This window comes from Phasianus colchicus, chromosome 1 (assembly GCF_987193195.1).
Source record: "Phasianus colchicus chromosome 1, bPhaCol1.hap1.1, whole genome shotgun sequence".
NCBI lineage: Eukaryota > Metazoa > Chordata > Aves > Galliformes > Phasianidae > Phasianus > Phasianus colchicus.
The window spans coordinates 79,043,736-79,064,822 of NC_143436.1; the positions used below are offsets into that span (position 1 = coordinate 79,043,736).

A 21,087-nucleotide genomic window follows, 5' to 3' on the forward strand; every position below is an offset into this window, starting at 1 on the left:
AACGAGTTTTACATCTTTGGCCATTTAGCAAGTTGAGCTGCTGCCTACCCAAAACGAGGGCAACCTTGAACTTTAAAGACAAACAATGCAAGCCCTGAGAAGATGCGCAATTTCGTGATATAGGACATCAAATTACAAAATAATTAAAATGCTCCATACTGCCTGCTTTTTTAAAGTAACAGAAGCGCAAATAAAAAAACAATAAAACAGATATACACAGTATATATCTAATATTTCACAATACATTTACTACCACTACAATATTTCTGACTTTTTTTGTTCCATTTTGACTTGATGGGCAGCAGAGATAGCTCTCAAAGTTCTGGAAAGCTTGAGAAAAACAGCAAAAACACCGATTCTCAAAGTCAGGAGAAGTTAAAAAAAAAGTTCACAATTCATTAACTGAGCCTTTCTGAACTGAATAACAAACACAGAATTCCTCTACTGCGTACAAAGTCATTGCAGTGCAAACAAATCTGTTTAAATGAACACTGATTTCTATAACCCCATAGTCCACAATTAACTTGAAACCAAACTGTTCCCACAAGCCGCAAAACAAAGGAACTAGTGATGGGGAATTAAATTTTTAAACACATAGGGATTATACTACCCTTAAAAAAAACTTCATGCTAACATGCGCTTCTACATGAAATAACAAAAGCTAAACTAAAATGTAATGTTCTTCTTGCAAAACAGAGATTTCTTTTTATTTTGATTAAGATTACAGTACATCCTCCCTGCACTTAGAGAACAAGCTGACCCACAGAGTATTTTCCATAAAGTTATACCTAAAAATTGGGCCATCTGAAAAAAACAAGTCATCCGCATCACTTGACAGTCCTAATCTGTCAGAAAAAAAGTTGTCCCAATATTTCCAGTGTGTCCTCAACATTCTTTGCTAGAGAACAAGTGTGGACCTTTCAACATTCCATTTCATGGGGATAGGAAATCCCACATATTTTAAAAGCAAACTAAAAACAGACTAGATTAATTTAAATTCATAGTTTAAAGCAACTTTTATGCAGAGTTGTGAATGACTGGATATACTGAAATGAAACCTCTCTTTTGTCTCCTTGATGTCTTCAACAAATGCACTGGTTGCAGTGACTCAGCATTAATGAAAGGCATGAAATGTGCCCAAAACTCTTCCAGGTAATTGGACTTCAACAGCACAAAGTAACAGTCAGCCCAAGTTCTGCAGAACGTATTGACCAGATGTATTCAGACATTGGCAACTGGAAGAGTTGTATAACATTAATATATCAGCCACAGCAAACCAAACTCCCAGGAACTTTGGGGCTTGACAACACAGGCTCTGCCTCACGCCCTTGGCATCCAGCATCCCTCCTAACAACTACTCACAAACTCAACAAACAGCACGTTCACAGAAATGCCTCTTCTCCTTTTTGATACTTGAACAAAATACCAACAGTTAAGCACTCGATCACATGTAAGCTTCAAAGTCCTGCATCTTTTTAGATGCAATCATGCCTCATGTAATTTGTAAAAAGTCAGAATAATCTAATCACAGTGACACATTAGCTGACATTTCTTAAAATTTGTGGTTTGTCTGCAACCAAAAGGTGGCTTTGTTAACCAAAATGACATTTTCACGCAACAGGTGAATTTTCTGTCAAGCGTAAGCTCAGCACTGGATTTAATAAGATTATAATGCCTTCTTCGAGATAAATACATTTGGGATGTTTAGCCACAGGATATTGGATTCCAAAATCAGCAACTCACACAATCTCAAGCTCAAACCCAAACCAGAAAAGAGAGTAAAATAAATCTGTGTGTGTCAAACTGGTTAAATTCTCAGAAAACAGACAAAGCCTCCTGCTGAGACTGGTGGGTTGTCCAAACTACCAAATAAAAACAATTAGAAATAATTATTCTAGGCGATAAAGAGGGAAATTGGTGACTGCTAAACCTCAAGTCTCACACCATACTCTTAAATCTCAGAGCATGCTTGCCTTCATAAACATCCAGGAATACAATCCCATTCTTTCTGTTCTAATGTTTTTAGGTTCTCTCTCTTCACAACACTGAGCATTTATTATGTTTCAAGAACATATGAACATTATCCCAATCGAAAATTGCTTCTATGTCACAGAAGTCTATTTACTCCTGCATTACAAGAATGGATAAACAGAAGCAGAAATGCTCTGACTGATCCAACACTACTTCCTATCACTTTTTCATACACACATCTTCCTCATAACATCCTTTTTAAATCTGAAATTTCTGGGGAAGGGAAATTTACTGTTCATCATCTGCTTTACGCTCTGTTCTTTCTGCTCATAATGAATTATCAAACGTGCACAATGCTTAATAGAGTTCAAGACATTCATGAGGTTGCATAACATGACTTCCAGCCCTCCTATTCCACAGCTTCTCTATTTGCCTGAGACTTTCACCAAGAGCTTTGTTTAAGCTTATCTTTGCTGCTTTCACAGAGTTTCTCTTCCCTCTTCAAAATAATTCAAAAGCACCGATATTTCTGTGGGCCTCAAATCCTGCTGCTTGCATTTCCTACCAAGAAAACCCCACATTTTTACCTGGAAACAAAATAGAGCAGTTTAATCCATTACTCGCTTAACAGACTCCAAAAGTTTTAACAGACTATGGATGTTTTAGAAGTTTTTTTTTGGTTTTTTTTTTGCCTTTTCTTTTTTTAACTTAAGAGCAGAAGAAAATGCCTTACTTTCATATCAGCACCACTTAGCTCTGAAATTTACACTGGCTTTTTCTTTCCCATTATCATATTATTTAAACAAGGACTTCTATTCTACTTCACCCGTCAGTATGAAGCTGAATAATTTTCTTATCAGTTCAGCTTCCAATCATGCGCTCTGAAAAAAGAGGTAATCTGGCCTTTCTATGAGGACTTCTCCGAAAGTAATGCTTCCTATTTTATTATGTTGGTTCTCAGCATTAGAAGCAGATGTCGGTGATACGGCAGTAAAGGTTTGAACCTTCCCACCAATATTCCCTTACTTGTTGTAGCTGTGCAACAGATGGCAGCAGAGGGGCAGTCTGACAAAGTGGTATCTGACATGGAAGTGCACACGAAGCAAAGGTATGTCAGTGTACTCTTACATGAGGAAAAAGAGCCACTCACTGACGTTCATCAGTGCTTGCTGAATGTTTATGAAGACCAAACAGTGGATGTGAGGCAGTGGGTGGTGCATTTCACCAGTGGTGACAGCAGTTCACCTCCACTGGTGCAGATTTTAACAAGTGAGGCACGCAGGCTCTTGTTCCTCATTAGCAAAAATTCATAGCTAATGGTGGTGACTACATGGAAAAATAGTATTTTGTACCTGAGAATTTGCTTTATCAACTTTATCAACTACTCTGTTGTAGTTTCTGTGAAAAAAAATAGGGGGGCATTACTTTCAAAGCAACCCAGGCAGCTTGTTTGCCTATTACATCATTCCAGAATCCCCCGTGTAGGTTTTATATACTTTAAAATCCCACAACACTTAACCAAGCATGTAATTTTCTTCCAATATCTTTTACTTTTGTTGACTAGATCCTAGCCTACCAGACTCCCCCTAGTATCTTTGACCACCAGAAATATTTAATGGATTTGATTAAATTTATCTACTTGTCACTGCTGTTTCATTTTCACTTGCGTTTCTAACTTAAATTAGAACCAATAACCACGGTTTACATTGCTTACTTTTAATTTTACCTGCTGCATTTCATGCTTTTTCACATAAACTTAATTTTCATTTTCTGGAGGGCGCTATTTTGTCTCTATTAACCTCATGCCTCTTGCCACAGAGTTATATCTTCCAACCTATCTTCTTGACAGTTGCCTTTAAAGGCACTGTTTCCTTAAACATGTTCTTAAGAACACGCCATCATGTTCTTAAGAACATGAGTTAAGCCCCCCTCTGCCCCACCAGAACTCATAAAACACTTCAAAAAGAATTCCACCGTTTCATGAAGAGACAGTTATCAAAGCAAGCCTGCCAGATACAAGCAGTCTAAAAACAAAAATACCATTCTGTTCATCTTACTCAGCTGGACAAAAAAAGAGGGGGAAAAAGCACTGTAGCATTGTGCTGAAACACTGAATTTGTAATAAGACTGTCAATCTGGTTAAATAAACATTTACAACTAAGAGCCTTTCAGAAACTGTCACACCATCAGAAACCTGTACTACTACTTGTTTCAAAAATGCCTAAGGAAAGTGCTGCTGAAATGGGCTACTGCTACCTCCCCCTTCCCAAACTGTGAATTCCCCAGTAAGCAGCTTTGAGCTCACTGCACAGAACCACCTGGGCAGGCCAAGTCTGACCACATCAACACAGAAGGCACAACGTCAGAAAAAGACAATGGATGGCACACTGATGGCAAAAAGGACATCCTGGTACAGAATTGCAATTAGGGATCAGACATGACAAAGGAACTGTTTAGAAGCCTGGGAGAGGGGGGGAAAGTTATAGCCCCAACAACAGTCACGTTCTCTTGAGCTGAAGCACCACTGGACCTTTAAGGGGAAAAAAAAAACAAAAAACCATGGGTCCCTATTCTGAGGAAAACCTTTCACATCATGGTACGTTGCCAACACTCAAGCTACTCCTAATTTTGTCTGTGCCTATGGGCATGTCTCCACGTAATTAAAAGGTGCACGTGTTGTTCAAGATGAAGTAAACTTGTTTTGAACTAGCTAGTTCATATCAGTGCAATCCATTAAGGTAGCAGGGAGAGCAACATAATAAAAACAAAGACAGACATAGCAAAGATTAGTTTGAGACTAACTATTAATTGCTACAATCTCTCAGTATAAACAAGATAGCATCCATATACCTAGCTTCTAGCTATAACATTGCAATCCCATCTCTGGATAGCCCACAGACATACCCAAACTTCTAAAGTTAGTTGTTACTATTAAGCAGTTAGAGCAGAATATACACCAGAGAACAAAAACTCCAGAGAAAGAGAAGCTCCAATAAAACAGAATAAAGAGACCGCTAAACACAACCATTTGGGAGTTCTGCAGAAGGAGCAGCTCAGTATTTCCACAGCTCATGACATCTCTCTCAGCCTGGAGTTTCAGTTTTCATTAAACGCCCTCAAGAGGCAAAGCTTAAAACCATCCTCACATGTGTTTCAGTAGGAGGGAACAAACGCAAAGACTATGAATGAGGCGAGTTCCTGCCGGCTGTAAGACCGCCGGTTTCCTGACAATTGCAAGTGCCCACAGCTCAAGCCTCGGCCACACGCAAGGAAGCAGAGACGGCACTGTAGCTAGAATAACTTCAGAAGGCGAGATAACATTTGCAGCAAGAAGCAACATCCCTTGCCAGACTAGCTAGAGACCGCTACCGTGAAGAACGACGGGCTTAAAGACACGCGAGGGTTTCCCTGCCGCTCAGTCCGGGCCCCGCCTCCCCTCACAGCGTGGTCGCCGCACCCACCACCACGCCGCTCGGTTCGGCTTCCCACAGCTGAGCGCGGCCGCTACGCACTCAGCGCCCAGCCGGCCCCTGCCAGGCCACGCGGGGAGGCCGTCGCTCGCCCGCTTCCCAGGAGACCGCCCCGGTGCCGCCCGGCGCCTCCGCCCGAGGCCGCAGCCACCGGCCCGACCCAGCCGCCGGGGCCGCCGCCCGCTGCCCGCCTCGTGCCGGCGGCTCCGGCCATACGCACGCCGCCGACCGGGCCGCGGCGCTCCCCGGCGCGGCCCCGCTCGGCACCCGGCTGCCACCGCCGCCTTTCTCCCGGCGGCTCGGCCGGGCGCGCCCTCCCGACGGCAGCCCCTTCACCCCGTACCTGCGGCCCCGGCCCAGCCCCGCGCTGTCTCCTCTCGGGCCCGAGGCGCGCGAGCGCCGCTCCCTGCCTCCCCGCCTGCCCAGCGCTGGCAGCCGATGGCACTGCGCCTGCGCCCGGCGGGATGCGTCACTTCCGGGTCGACCTCTGCGCCCTGCGGGACGGGGAGCCCTTCCGGCCCGCCGAGACGCGCCCAACCGCGCGGCGGCAGCGCCCTCATCGGGAGGGACTCCCGCTCCCGGCGTGGAGCACGCGCGAGACTCGGGTCCGCGCAGCCGCAGATGAGCGCGCAGCGCTCCGTTGGGGAGTATGTCAGTGGTCCGCGCGGCATGCCGGGAGCTGTAGTGCAGCGAGTGCCGGTCTCGTGGCTAGCGCAAAAAGTCAACTGCGGTACGTGCTGAGATAGATGCATTTATTACGCTGCGCGATTTTGTGTCGAGAGCACAGGCGCAGCGGCAGGTGAGGTGACCTCCCAGCACCCTGCTGTGTCTTGGCCCGTGGAACAGGGCTACTAGAGTCCGAAGCTTTCAGACGGCAGGTTTGAGTCAGTTCTAGTTAGTGCTGTGTGGAGCCAGAGGTTGGACTCCGCGATCCTTGTGGGTTCCTTCCAGCTTGGGATATTCTGTGGTTTTATTTTATCAGTCTATGGAAGCAAACTCATTTGGGATTGCAAAGGGCTTGCATGGGGATGTTTAGGGAAGGGTCCACAGGTGGGAAAGGGGGGGATTCGGGTTACCTGTGTAGGAACAAGCATGGGAATGCTAAGAGAAAGGGCTGGCTGCACATGATAACCTTTGTAAATAGCCTACTCAGTGCCGCCTGTCCTGTGCTTTTATCGTAGCCCTTTGGGCTTTTGTCTGGGTGAGGGCTTCCTTCGCTGTATGCTTAGGGCACAGGTGCCAGCAGTCAGCAGGGCTGTGTAGCTGTGCAGCAACACCAGGGTGAGTAGATAGGTGTGGGGTGTGTGGGAGTGGGAATCATCCCAGCAGCTGGTGAATGGGAGCAGGGCTGGAGGGCTAGGGGCTGCAAGGGAGAGCTTCTGCCAGAGGGCCAAGGTCAGCCATCTGCCTGGGTAGGGATGACAGGCTCCTGGGTCCAGGCATAGAGGCTCTGGGACTTGACATGGTGAGCTCTGGGGACCAGACATGGGGTGTTGGCTCTGGAGGTCAGCATGTCCAAGCCAACTCCGGCTGTGGCTGGGGTATAGTCTGTGCCAGCTGACTGAAGCCCCAGAGCTTGGATATTTAGGACCAAATGCTGGGAAGGCTGGAGCCAAGTGTGTGGGGTTATACTTCTCTATGACCTTCCATCTTGCTCAGCCAGAGGGATGCTGTTTGAGACCACTGAGAGTCTGTGTTCACATGAGTGCCTTCTGTGACTGGCTCTTATCTGTGTGGTTGTCTATGTATATACTGCATATATGTGGTGTATGCGTGTACTTGAGCTTGTATCTACTGAGAATGCAAGCTGAGCCTGGCCACTATTAGGAGCTGGGGGCATGGAGTGACAGCCTCACTTCTGAGCTACCATTTTTTTTCCATATTTTTCCATATCAACATATATGTATACCAAAATACATATGACGTGTATATGCACATGTATGTTTACATGAATATGTACTTATGCATGTCGTATTGATAGATATATTTCATAAAACTTTAATATAGCACAGTATGTCTACCCCATGGTATTGAGATAAGAGAGATTAAAGTATGCAGGCAACAGCTTTCTCCCATAGTATTTGCAACACAAAATAAGTAAGTTGCTCATTCCTTTCAGAGATGTTACATTACTTGCATCCTACCATACACGTATGGTACTGCATGCTACTTATGCGCATCTGTACTGCAGCATGATTTCTAGTTGTAGTACTGGTTGGTGCATTCCTGAGATTTCTTGAATCAAATCAGCACAAGTAACAATTGCAGCAGAAATCTGCAAGTTCTCCTGTTTTTGCTGAGAGTGTAATTTCAGATGCAGTTGTTCTAATATGGCATTGTGCTGCAGGTAAAAAAATGAGTTCCTAATTCCTGTTGCCTTCACTGGTAAAATTAAGATAGCGGTGGCTTCATTTCTAACAGTTGCTTCGGAAGCACTTAATATTAGTAATCTGAGTTAATTCATCTGGAGAGTTTATTCCTAAACCATTAGTACAGAATTTTGAGAAGTAGTTTGCATAAAAGTGAAGTTTGCAAGCAGTGTGTTTTTAAACACAGTGAAAAAGTCAGTGACAACACTGAAGAAGTTGCCATGGGTAAAGGCTGAAGAATGGCCGTAAACTAGAGGGTGAAGGTGTAAGGGACAAACACACCAGTGATAATGTCATGATTGGGTGAAATATGGATTCACACGTATTCCTGCTGGCCATGTTTTTACCCAGTGCAATGGGATGATACAAAATGGTACCACAATAACACAGCCCTTTCTAAAAAAAGGCCACAGAGCCAGACTCCTAACCATATTTAGCACTAATAAATCACAATTGGCACAAGCAAGCTTTGGTTGTCACCTACTGACATTTCATTCAGCCTAAAAATGAAAACATGGTTGCCTGCACTGCTTCAAACTTTCAGAGCCACCAGAGTCTCACAGATAAGAAGAAAGAAAGATAAGGGAAAGCAAGACATTTGTTGCAATTTAGGGTCTCAGAGCTGCCACCACAAAAGGAAGAAGGTGTTGTCCCGCTGGGGAGAAGCACTAATACTTCAGCAACCAGAGAAAAGGAAGCAGGGATGCTGGCTCAGCTCCTCTGTCCTCACCATCTAGGGATGACAGATCTATTGATGCTGTTTGCACCCACCACTGAGGTGACAGTGAGAGCAGGGGACACAGAGCAGCAGAAACCACAGTTTGGTAGGGACGCCAGGAGGAGTTGAGGCATAAAGGATGAGTGGGAGGAAACTGACAGAGGGCTCTGGGAAACACTCTGTTATTTTCTTCTTAATGCCTGGGGCAGAAGACATGCTCTGTCCTGTCTCTCTTGCATCCTCACCATTAAGTATATCTCCAGTAGTGACAGTGTTAACAAATACAGTGGAAGAAACAGCTCTGAAAGCTGAGCCGCTCAGTCACATGCACAGGTTTTATTTTTAACATCCCCAAACTACTTGATGGTTCTGCTTGTGCTTGGTCTGTCTCCTCCCATCCTCTCCTCTTTCTTTGCTTCCAGTTAGCCCTTACCCACCTCACTTCAACCCTGCTGAGCAAAACCAAGAGAGCAAGTGTTTGGTACAAACACAGGGACTCTATGATTAAGGTAAGTCTTTGTAAATGGAGTTTCAGTCTTTATTGGTGAAATGTTATGCAATGCAATGGTTACTGTATTAAGCTATGAAAAGCAAGATATCTTCCAAAGAATCTTAGTAATTAGGATGAAGTAGAAAAATCAGACACAAGATGTCTTAAGTGGCACCCTGGAATGGAGGCAGCTGATAACTGAACACTTCTGTGGCAGGCTACTCTGCAAAGAAAAGTGCTCCATTATATGTTCATGGTTTGCAGCACTGTATGTGGGATTTTAAAAAGCAAAGACACTGACTCTTAAATGGGAACTTCAGTACATACAGATGATAAATTAAAAATTCAATTTCTGCAATTTTCAAGAAACTCAAAAATGCTAAGTCTTCAAATCCAGTGGGTTTGTAGATGCAGACTGCAAACCATGTGCTTTTAGTCCAGAATAAATAAGATGATGAGTGAGAATTTACAAGTGGGTACTATCCACTTTTTAGAGTTGTGGCTGTTTAGCAATTTTTATTCACAAATCTTCTCACTTTTCTTTTTATAAGACTTAGAACTTAACCAAGAACACTGGAATTCTTTGTACTGCGCATCTGGCTTTGGCTGAGTTTCTTTTGTTTTGCTTAAACCCATTCATTTGATTGTCTTTTGTCTCAAGAATTTTTCAGAAAAATATATTAATTAAATTGTTGTCAGGGAATAAAACACAACCTGAACCGAAACCAAAACAAAGCAGTTCAGACCATACTTCTTTCCCCTCCCCTCCCCCTCAAACTGCAACTGAACTGAAACCTGTTATTTTAAAGCAATCACTGAACTCAATAAGCCCCTTTGCCAGGTATGGATGCAGTGATGCACAGTGACAGTCTACTTAACTGTGTCTCTCCGAAGGACAGCCCAGGGACTTTCACGTGTGCTGCAGAGCAGATGCCTGTCACATTTTGCTTCCCAGCTCCTGCTGCTACTCCAGGTCTGTGTGACCATGTCAGTACAAAGAATTTTCGTGTGGGTCTCAGATGAGTTGCTACTGCGTTGTTGCAGGTAGGGAAGAGTGAGAAATACTGCTGACCTGGCACTCCTACAGGTGAGTGCTGTGTGGGGTTTCCATCAACAGTGCCTCAGTGCTCTGAGCCCTCCCTTGCTCTCTTGCAGCAGCACTGGTGCATTTCACTGTGTGAAAATAGCACGTGCAAGTATCCATGCCTCTCCACTGTGATTTTCCAGGAGAGGGGAGGCTTGGTGATGCAACAGCTTCTCTTTAGGTCCTGCACATCAGATTCTGGAAGCTGAAGAGAAACTGATGGACTGTTGTGGGAACCTGAGCAGCACACATGATCTGAATGAAAAAGCAGTGCACTGAAGTCTCTGCATTGCCAATGGACATACCCTGTCCTTATCACTTTAAATTTATTCTTTTTGGTATAAAGCAATTCCAGCCAATTCAGCAACTTCAATCCAGTGTTTATTGTCATGGGACATCGCATCCTCAGCTAGCTGGTTCCCAGCTGAAAAATACAGGGAACAGCTCCCTGATTGCTACAGTCCTGTCCTTGCATCTTTGGGCTTACCTAACAAGGCAGCTGTCTCATGGAAAAACTTTTCCCTCTTCTTGTCTTATACCAGAGATTTGAGCTTCACCAGAAGGCTTGCTCTGGCATCAGGGTGCCCCTGTAAAATCCCTATGAACTTCTTCAAGGGCTAAGCCTTGAAGAAACTGTGCCTTGCTTGGTAGTAGTTAATTACTGTTACAGGTGAAGATTTCATCTACACCTTTTGCTCTCCCTTTGCACCTACCCTGAGCTGTGCCATGTTCACTGCCAGGTACCACAGTATACCTGTAAGATCAGGCTGAATGGCCATTGCAGAGAAAACATGCCTGGCAGGACAGTGATCTGTATGCAAAGATGTGGGGCATCTTGGGGGTCACTGTGACTTGTGATGGTGACATCCTTGGATTTGATTTTCATTTTGTAGCAAAGGACAGGACACTAGAAAAGTTAGTTTCACAGAAATCATGTAAAAATGCAGTAATGGTGCCATTTCCAGTGGCATAGTGTTTTCTTTCTGAGTTCATAGAAAGTATATATATCTGTAATGATTGGAGACTCAAGTTTGACTTCTTGCTAAGGTTGTTCAGGAGGTGACCACGGAAGTGCACTGTACAAACAAAGAAGAAAATCTTTAGTTTAGGAGACCTGGATGTTTTCCTAGAAAATGTGATTTTTTGCCTATGCCAACATGTTTGTGTAGGAGGCAAGATATCAGAACATGAGAGTCTCCAGGCTTGGTTTGTGTATTATTTGCAGAATATGTTATTTTTGATTCCAACTGGTTTTGTCTTTATATGCTCTAATTTTACACCTGTCAGATAGAAATATTAGTTTCTTTTAACCTCAGGTGCATCACTAGTACTGCAAATACAAATCCATTATCATTTATGAACCACTCAGATACTAAGATAGTAAATACATTGAAAAACACCATAAGGAAATTAGTAACTCTGCATTCACCTCAAGATTTATATAGTATGTGAAAAACAAGATAAACAGTGCATAATGTGTAACGGGGAATGAATATCTGCTTTCTGCCCTACATATTTCACATGCCTGTAAAATATTTTTTGTTCTAATGTTATACAGAACTTTAACATTCTTGGCTCCAGCATTTGGACACAAACTTCCCTGAGATTTTTAAGAGCTGCATATCACATTGTAAATCTTAGAAAGATTTGTTTGTGTTAATTTTTAATCAGATCTCAGTCTGTAAGCTAATAGTCTGAGGTTTCTGGTGGTCCTTTTTGTTGATTCCTTGAAATGGTGATATCCCTTAATTATTCAAGAAGAGCATAATGCTTATAGTCTTAGTATATAATTATCCGGCACTTAAGTGTAGCAAATACCAAATAAGAAAGAGTTGTTTTGTCTTTGCCCATTGACTCCAACTGAATTAAATGGACATTTACTGAAAATAAATTTTAATTGATTTATAAACTGTAGGTTATTACAACTGAACAGATCTGCTCCGGACACAGACATATCTGCAATTAAAAGGCAGTCGTGTATTTTTAAACATTACTTGATTTGCTGTCATGCCAGTCTAAAAATAAAGATTTACCAAAGTGGACATACTGTGATACTGTGGTTGACAGTTTGCATCTTTTTGTACCACAGTACCTTAAACATGATTTAAGTAAACATTTCTGTTTTGATTTTTTTTTTTTTTAACCCAGCTCTTAGAAAATATGCAGGGAAACAAAGAGAAATGCTTCATTGCTCAACATATCGGTGTGTCATCATTCTTTAGGTGCTATGTATCACTAACCGAGGCAAAAATGTGTAAACTTCCTGTTAAACGTTTTGGAAGGCTGTTGTATTTTGTGTATTGAGAATGATATCATCAACCAAGAGATGGAGCTAGCTGAATCATCAGTTAAAATACAGAGCTCAGGATTACTGGCTGGTTAGAATACAGGAGTCATTTAAACCCCAGTATGTATCAGAAAAACGATCGCTCCATTCTCACTTGTCTAGTTTCTGAGATTCGATAATTAGGAGATGTAGAAATGATTTGTCTGAACAAACAGCATATTCAACTTAGACATGGGGTAAACTGCACCAACAATGGCAGATCTGTCTAATCAGGAAGACGGATTCTGGGTCCAAATGCTCTAATGTGGTCATTTTTCACAAACAAAATGCTTTCTTTTTCCACACATGATTCTGATATGGTTGGTTTCAGCATACAGCAGTGTGAAAGCAGGCTCCTCTCCAGAAACTTTGTAATCAGCATTTTGTGGTTTTGGATAGCCATAAGGCCTGGGCTTCTCATGTGTTTTTATTCATCAATTATTTTTTCTCTAAGAGTTTTGCAGTGGAAAGTATTGTTCATACAGTCGTGTTTTCATTGCAGTGTAATGTGCCCAGCCTTCCTCTGACCTTATGCAAGTCATAGCTGGGGCTATTTTTAGAGATTATATTTGCAGCAAAATGCTACAAGAATGACAGTAGCAAGGATGCTGCCAATGTGAAATAAATCCATCTGCATCTTTTCCTTTTCTGAGCCACATAAACGTAGATGTCACTGAGCAATCTGAAGCAGGACAGATGCAATTCTAAATCACGTGTATTTAGGGACTGAATCTTGCTGGGGCCAACATGGCCAGCATCCCTGTGCTTCCCAAGGTAAGCAGGGAATGTTATAATGAGTGTCTATGAAATAATGCTTTCCTTCTCTGCTGTCTTGAGCTCTTTCTGTGTGTGCAAACAAAGCACAGGTACTCGATCCTTATACTTCAAAGTGTAAGCTTGTTCCTAGGTGAAGGGGCCACAAAGAAATTGTTAGGTTGGTAGGTTGGAGGGGCAATAATGTTGGTTGAGTAAGGGGATTTAAACACATTTTGGTCAGTGTTGGGAGCTGCAATGGACAGAATGAAGCAATCAACACAAGTAATGCACCTTAACATTAACAGCAATTAATGTACACTAGACTGAGCCAGGCTAAAATGCAGGCTTTACAGCAAAGGGCAGAAGGTCAGTAGCCAGGAGCTTTTTGCTTGTAGTAGCTAGTCCTCAAGCCAAGTTGCTGCTGCCAGGTCAAGGTGTCCAGAAAGGTAACTCCAAGTAGTATGAGGTCTAGGCAGTCTCTGGGTCTCCAGTGCAGCTTCCTGTGGAAGTTGAGAGTTTGTGAAGGGAAAGGAATACAAAGGGCCCACATATTCCCCCCAAAACAATGCTGTTCATTGTAGACATTGTAGAAGAACACAGCTGGGCTGGATGGACCACCAATGGACCCAGACTGTCATTTCTTATGTCCTTATATTTTTAATGTGAAAAGAAGGCATGCCTCATGCCAGTTGTCATCTCTGTCTACTTGCTGTCACATTCCGCTTGTTTTCCCATTTTTAGTAAGGAGTAATGGCTATTGCCTGGAATTATTGCAAGGGAGTGATGTTGGAAGCAAAGAGCACTTAGAACTTTTGGAAACAGGCCTTATATTATTTTCATCTAATTAAATTTAATTGACTTACTGGGAAAGAGTGAAAAACACAATAATGAAACCCAAGCAGATGAGTGGTTCATTTTGACAAAAAGCCAGTAGTAGTCTAGTAGTAATAACTTTTTACATAAGGGTCATTATACATCATATTCCTTTGGTCTCAGGAAAATTGTATGTCTTTTTTGTATTAAATTTTTTTAAGAAGAGGAGAGGAAAAAACATAGATATTTTTAAATATTGATATCCCACATTGATATGGGAATGTGAGAACCGAAATGAATTCTTTCTTAAGAAAACATTTGGCCTGTTTATATGATAAAGCTGGTTGAAATTTCTGAGATATTTGTTTTGGCTTCCTCAACTTGTTCTTTTAATCCAGTCTGTGAGTTACAACACATTAAACTAATGGAGCTGCCTGATGGCAGCCAAATTTATGAAACAGAGACTGGTTTTGTTTATGCTTGTTCTTGTTGCTTGAGAACTCTTTCCCTGCGTTGTGACCACTTGGAGTATCACTAACACTTTCATAAACTGAATCTAAAATACAATCACCTCAAGACTATCTAATCTGTTTTGGACAGTGTTTGACAGTGACTTTTAAGTATGTAGGATGAACCGAAAAATATAGAGCAGCTGGGACCAGATCATTTGTGATCATTCATGTCCTTAGTGGGACAAAGCAAGGGTGATGAGATATATAGGCCAAAAGAACAGCTAGTTTTTCTAGGGAGGAAAATAACTGTCATCTTTCCCACTCAAACAGTATTGAGGAAAGGGGGAGGATCTCCCTCTGTGCCTGTGGAAGTCTTGATTTTAGCAACATAGAATGTACAGAATCAGTGTAAATACCATGACAGAAAACAGCTCACACTCAAACTTTGGCTGCCTCTGTTGGGCTAAGAGCAAAGAGTGCTGAGATCTTTCCTATATTACTGCTGCTAGCAGGCCATGATGTATGGTGAGGATCAGTGCTGATATGTAATTGTATGGGACTTATAGCCTAATTCCTGCCAGAAGTGTATGTGAGCATCTGACTTGTAGAAACTGGGCATGGGCATGGGCACTGGTGGTCTGTGTCCCTTCCTGTCCCTTTAGGCATTAACTCTGCTATTCTTGCTTTTTCTACACACAGCACAGGGCTCCGAAAGCTCCCCCCGGGCAGCACAGGCACTGTGAGAGATGCTTCAGTCGGCACTGCCGCGCACCCATCGAGACCTCTGTCTCCTGCATGGTGATCAGCTGCCCCCTTCATTGTGGTGCCACCTTCCACATGTGCAAGCAAGAGGAGCACCAACTGCTCTGCCCCTTGGAGCACGTCCCCTGCCTCAACGCACACTATGGATGTCCTTTCTCCATGGCCCGCTTTAAGCTGGCAAAGCACCTTCAGATATGCCCAGCCAGCGTTGTCTGCTGCTCAATGGAGTGGAATCGCTGGCCAAATGTGGATTCAGACACAACCCTCCACAAGAATATCATGAAGGAGAGCTTGAGTGAAGAGTGTCTGGACACAGCATTGGCGCTCAGAGACCAGAAGATACTTTTCAGGAATTTGAAAGTAGCTGACTTGTTTCCAGAGTGGAGGAAAAAGGAGGAGGTGGGAGAGCTAATGGAAGAAGCCATGGGTGGGATGGAAGGTGCTGTGGGAGGATTAGCCTGTGGTTCCCAGGAAGGCAGTGACCAGTTCCCTGAGCTCAGCCAATGTGAGCGTGAAAATTTGGCAAAGGACAAAGAAGGAATGGACCTGGGGAGCTACAAAACCTGGGAGAACATTTTCAGCAAAGAGCTCTTGGCTTGCAAGGTAACAGGCTCAGCAACCAGCTCAGGAAAAAAGACGGAAGAGGCTTCCAAGCAAAAAGCATCCAGGTCTTGTACTGCCATCTCTGCAGAGAAGGCAAAGGAAGTACCTCGTAACACAGAAGAGGCAAAAGACCAAAAGCCTGAACAAGCAGCAAATAAAGAAATGACAGGGCTGGCTCCTTGGCAAGAAGGGGTCCTGGAGAGGCTGAAGAAAGAAGTTGGTGTAGCTGATTACAACATGTATCTCGTGCATCATGGGGGAATGCTCATTCGCTTTGGCCAAATGGCTGCTTGCACACCCAAAGAAAAAGACTTTGTGTATGGGAACCTGGAAGCTCAAGAAGTAAAGACTGTCTATACCTTCAAAGTGCCGGTTAGTTACTGTGGCAAAAGAGCACGACTGGGAGATGTAATGGCACACAAGATACCTACTTCAGACAAGTCAGTAGATACCTCAGAATTGGGAATAAACCCAGAAGAACTACCTAAGGCAAATGTAGTGACAGCCACACTACTGTGTGCATTGGAAAAAGAACTGAAAGGGCATGAGATCTCTGAAGCAAGGGGTATCGATGGACTCTTTGTAGACTTTGCAACACAGACATATAACTTTCCTCTAGAGCCTTTTTCCTCTAATGCTGTTCTAGCAGATATTCTGGATGAAAACAGCCAACCAGAACTCCACGTGGAGCTGTACACCGAATGTGTAACCAGAAGACATAATAAAAGTAGTTCAGCTTTCACATTCATTTGCAATCATTTCTTCAGGAGGGATGAATTTGCATCCCATTTCAAGAATGTGCATGCTGACATACAGTCGTGTCTGGATGGATGGTTCCAGCTTCGCTGTCCACTGGCCTACTTGGGATGTACTTTTGTTCAAAATCACTTCCGCCCTGACGGACATAAAGCCAAGGTCATATACAGCAAGCTTCTCAATACATTCGCTATTAAACCAGAGGTTGACAACCCCCTTGCTGAATCAGAGAAGTGCAATTTCAAAGTGGATGATCGAGGGAAAACCAAGGACTTGCTGAGCAGCCTTCCACTGGAAGTGCTCAAGTACATTGCAGGGTTCCTGGACAGCTTCAGTTTATCTCAACTATCACAAGTGTCAGTGCTGATGAGAGACATCTGTGCCACTCTTCTACAGGAGAGGGGTATGGTCCTGCTGGTCTGGGAGAAAAAAAGATATTCCCATGGCGGTACTTCATGGAAAGCTCGCAGAAAGGCAAGTGATTGCAGCAATGGGGAAAAGATCACCACAGGTCCTCACCAGATAGGACACAAGCATAACAATCAGTTCTGCATATAAACATGCTGATATGGGGAAGGTTTGTGAGTCTGTAAAAGTGAAACATAGTGTGTTGGGGAGTGAGACAAGGCTTTAAAGTACTGCACATCTAGCAAAGGTAAAAAGGTGTGAACAGGTACAGACTGACTAGCTGCAGGTTCCCACCCAAATTTGCCTTAAGTAACCTGTTTGCATTTGCACCATATTTAGGCACTGGAAACTGAGAATTCCTGATACTTAAAAGGTCACACATGGAGTTTTTAGGAACTTGCATTTCATACTTTTGATTTATTCTTTACAAACTGATCTAGTGTAAATTGAACCTGAGTCAATCTTCAGAACACTGAAAGAGGAAAGAAAGGGCTGTGACGGAAAGCAGCTCAGGCATTCACATCAACTCCATAGGGTTTTGGAATCACAGAATCATAGTAGATAATTTCTTCTTAATATCTAATCTAAATTGACCCTCTTTTAATTTAAAACTATTACCCTTTGTTCTATCACTACACTCCATGATACAGTGTCTCTCCCCAGCTTTCCTGTAGGCCCTCTTTAAATACTGGAAGGCCACAAGAGGTCTCCCCGGAGCCTTCTGCAGGCTGCACACTCCCAGCTCTCTCAGCCTTCTGTAGGTGAGGTGCTCCAGTCCTCTGGTCATCCTTCTGGTATCCTCTGGACTCACTCCAGTAGGTTTACTCTTCTTGTGCTGAGGGCCCCGGAGCTAGATGCAATACTGCAGGTGGGGCCTCATGAGAGCAGACGAGATACTTTTGGCTTTCTGGGCTGCAAGCCCAGCTCATACTAGGCTTTTCATCCACCAACACCTCCAAATCGTTCTCTGCACGGCTGCTCCCAATGCATTAATTGCCCAGCCTGTGCTTCAGATTATCCAGCCCAGGACAGGACCTTGGCCTTGTTGAACGTTGTGAGGTTTGCATGGCTCCACCTCTCAAGCCTGTCTAAGTCCCTCTAGATGGTATCTCTGCCCTTCAGTGTGTCAGCTGCACCACTGAGCTTGGTGTCATCTGCAAACTTGCTGAGGATGCACTCAATTGTATTGACTGTGTCGCTGAAAAAGATGATAAATAATATCAGTGCCAATATAGATCCCTGAGGAACACCATTCGTCACTAGTCTCCAATTGGACATCAAGCCATTGACACTGTGAGTGTGACCATCCAGCCAATTCCTTATCCACCAAATCCATACATCAAATCCATGTCTTCCAATTTAGAGACAGGAAGGTTATGCAGGACAGCATCAAATGCTTTGCACAAATCAAGGTAGATTATATCATTTTTCAACATCTGTAGTTCACAAGATCACCATGAACATTTGACTTTTTGGGATGTGAACACTTGGGAGAGCAGCATGGGGACCAGAAGCCTTTTTCTGTAATGCTGCCTCCTACTATTTGTGGAGTGGAAAAATACCTTCCTTACTGGCCAATTGAGTAGTCGGAATGAAATGTGTAAACATAGTTCATTGTAAGTCTTAGTTAATGCAGTAGTTATTACAGATATTTTTCTTCTTGCTGATAGTCTTGTAGCTACTCTAACATAAAGCTGCTTGAAAGAATAGCATCAGAGGCTTTTGCTTGATAAAGCAGACAAAAGTCTAGGAAGAAATAATACAGAGATTCAAAGAATACTTAGAAAATTAATCTGAGGACGTAGCTTTTAAGCAGACCCCTAAAGATCTCCACCTATCAATAATATTAAATGGACATTTATGGCAAGTATTTCTCTTTATTAAGAGAAAATATTAAGTGTGGTGAATTTGAAATTTGTGTAATAAGGTACAGTGGCTTCAAGGTGAATTAGCTAAATCTGAACAGGAGGTGAGCACTGACATCGTTTACTGGAGGATGTGGCATCCTGCAGTAGAAGGGAAAACTTCCACCTATGCACTGACCACAGAGGAATCTTGATTCCAGTTCATGTACTCTGCTTGAAAGTATTCAATTTGTAATTAATCTGATTTTTTTGTCTACTTTGTATGACAGCTGAGACTATGCCAGGCTCAGGTAATTTTTAGTGCAACACAGCCATATACCATCCTTCCATGGGAAGAAACATTTTTAAGGACTACTATGACTTTTAAAATTATTCTACTTAAATGGTATACAGCAAAAGGACATCTTCACAGTCTTATCACTACATGGATGTATCTCACTGAACGACATGGTATTACTACAAATAGAGTCAGAATATTTTAACTGCCCATTTCTGTACTTTACAAGCTGGTATCTCCTTTAGAAATAACCTTAACCTTAGACTTCCCAGCCTTTTTCTGGGGTGGGGATAGTAATGGCAGTGTTATTACATTCTTTACTTTGAAGTTGCTGATAAAGGCTTTGCAAGGTTTGGAAGTCAGGTTTCTTTGAGATACTATCACACAGACATCCTGTAGACATTCTGCCTTATAATTATCTTGGATGCATGCACCAGTAAGCATCTTGGATCTCATCACACGTGATGTAGTTTTCTACACATATGATGGTCATATGTCCTAGCTTTCTTTGTGCCTACTTCTAGGTTGGCACCATAAACTCTACTTTCCCATTAAAACTGATAGGTGATGACTAAAAAAGCAAAACCAGCAGGCATGATGTAGGTAACAATTCAGAGTATACTTGTTATGCAGCCCTGTGTAACCAGATTTTTGCTAGCCTGTCCATAACGCTCTATAGGCATATATGTTTTAAAATCCTATTTTCACTAACATTTTGGCTTTCCCTCCCCAATTCCTCTCCCCAATCCCTTCCTTGACCCAGATGTGGCAGTTCAGCAGCCTCTTCTCCAGAGTGGACCGGTGGCAGCTCAGCGATGCGGTCTGCATGTCAGAGCACCTGAAGGAATGCCCTTTCTACAAAGTGGAGCGCAAGACAGACCCCGTGCTGCTGACTGGCATGTTTGAGACTCCACAGCAGGTTCAAAAGACTTTGGTTTCCACCTTCAAGCACAGGGTCTGAATAGCTGGCTTCCCCTCCACCATACTCCTTTCACGGTCTTTAAGAAGAGTTGGGAATTTGGGTATAAAGATTGTTGCTTCCAGCTGTCCTTTGGAAGTATAAAACTGGCTTCTTCCCAGATTTTGAACTTTTTTTTTTTTTCTTTTTCTTTTTTTCCTGCATTATTTTAATTGTTAAATCTTCATGCAAAGTGTTCTGGGAAACTGATGGCATGTGCTTTCTGTTTATTTCCCTGCTTAATAGAGCACTCTGCAGAAAGCAATAAGGATACTGTTGGAACATAGCATTTTTTACTATAAGTTGATGCTCCTAGATCCATGGCCCCAAAAGAAGCAAGACTGGTCGATGCACATAGCTTGACTAGATCTGAAACACCTCACTTGTGGCCAGAAAGCTGAGCTCAGGGAGAACAAATGGATATCCTCAAACGTAATAGATTTAGAGATTGCTAATCTTTTCAGGCAAAAGAAAAGGCATCCCCAAAATTAAATGATCAAATAAAAACTCCAGTGAAGACTCAGGACGGCACCACACAAACACAAACCATCCTTAAGCCTGATCTGGGCTTATTTAGGACAACATTTGAGTGTAAGCTTAAAGCTGAGGTCATGGGATCATCAAAACCAAACCAATTTACACTATGTTGGAAATAACCAGGTAACAAACAGTGTCAAGAGCTCAGTTGAGTTTTTCTGGTTTTTTGATTAATTTTTTTCTCTTTCATTTCAAAACCAATAAAGCCATCAAAAATATTTGAAGATGCTTTTAAAATGCCTTACCTACTCAGTTTTGCAACTGTACATTGCAAATTATAATTGTAGGCAATTGTAAACAATTTGTCAAATAAAGATTTTTTTTCTGTAAAAGATCTTTAAGAAACCATTCAGCACTGTATGGATAATGTTTGATTCAGTTAAGTGGGCTGAAGTATATTTTTTATTTTGTAGAGTAGAAAAGTGATTAGGATTTGGTCTATTTTTACATATATGCATTAGTTTAAAAACAA

At 42.7% G+C, this 21,087-nt stretch overlaps 2 protein-coding genes across 6 annotated transcripts in view; one reads left to right on the plus strand and one right to left on the minus strand.

The window, feature by feature from the left end:
• The window catches only part of KPNA1 (karyopherin subunit alpha 1), a 52,254-nt gene extending 46,319 nt beyond the window's left edge, over nt 1–5,935 (minus strand). Inside the window, exon 1 of the mRNA XM_031610295.2 lies at nt 5,785–5,935. The gene's annotated coding sequence lies outside the window, so the exon portion shown is untranslated. The remainder of the gene's footprint in view (nt 1–5,784) is intronic.
• On the plus strand, nt 5,880–20,928 carry FBXO40 (F-box protein 40). 5 transcript variants are annotated; one of them, XM_090148778.1, is made up of 4 exons: nt 5,880–6,024; nt 6,357–6,358; nt 15,149–17,044; nt 19,884–20,928. In XM_090148778.1, exons 1-4 carry the CDS (start codon nt 5,880–5,882, stop codon nt 20,079–20,081), a joined length of 2,241 nt encoding a protein of 746 aa, XP_090004904.1. In that variant the 3' UTR covers nt 20,082–20,928. The 5 variants fall into 5 exon arrangements, with proteins under 5 accessions (XP_090004904.1, XP_090004889.1, XP_090004885.1 ...); XM_090148759.1 differs by lacking the exons at nt 5,880–6,024; nt 6,357–6,358 and adding exons at nt 6,130–6,171; nt 8,951–9,037 and having other exon boundaries at nt 19,884–20,927; XM_090148776.1 differs by lacking the exons at nt 5,880–6,024; nt 6,357–6,358 and adding exons at nt 6,162–6,240; nt 8,951–9,037 and having other exon boundaries at nt 19,884–20,927.
• Nucleotides 20,929–21,087: the final 159 nt, after the last annotated feature.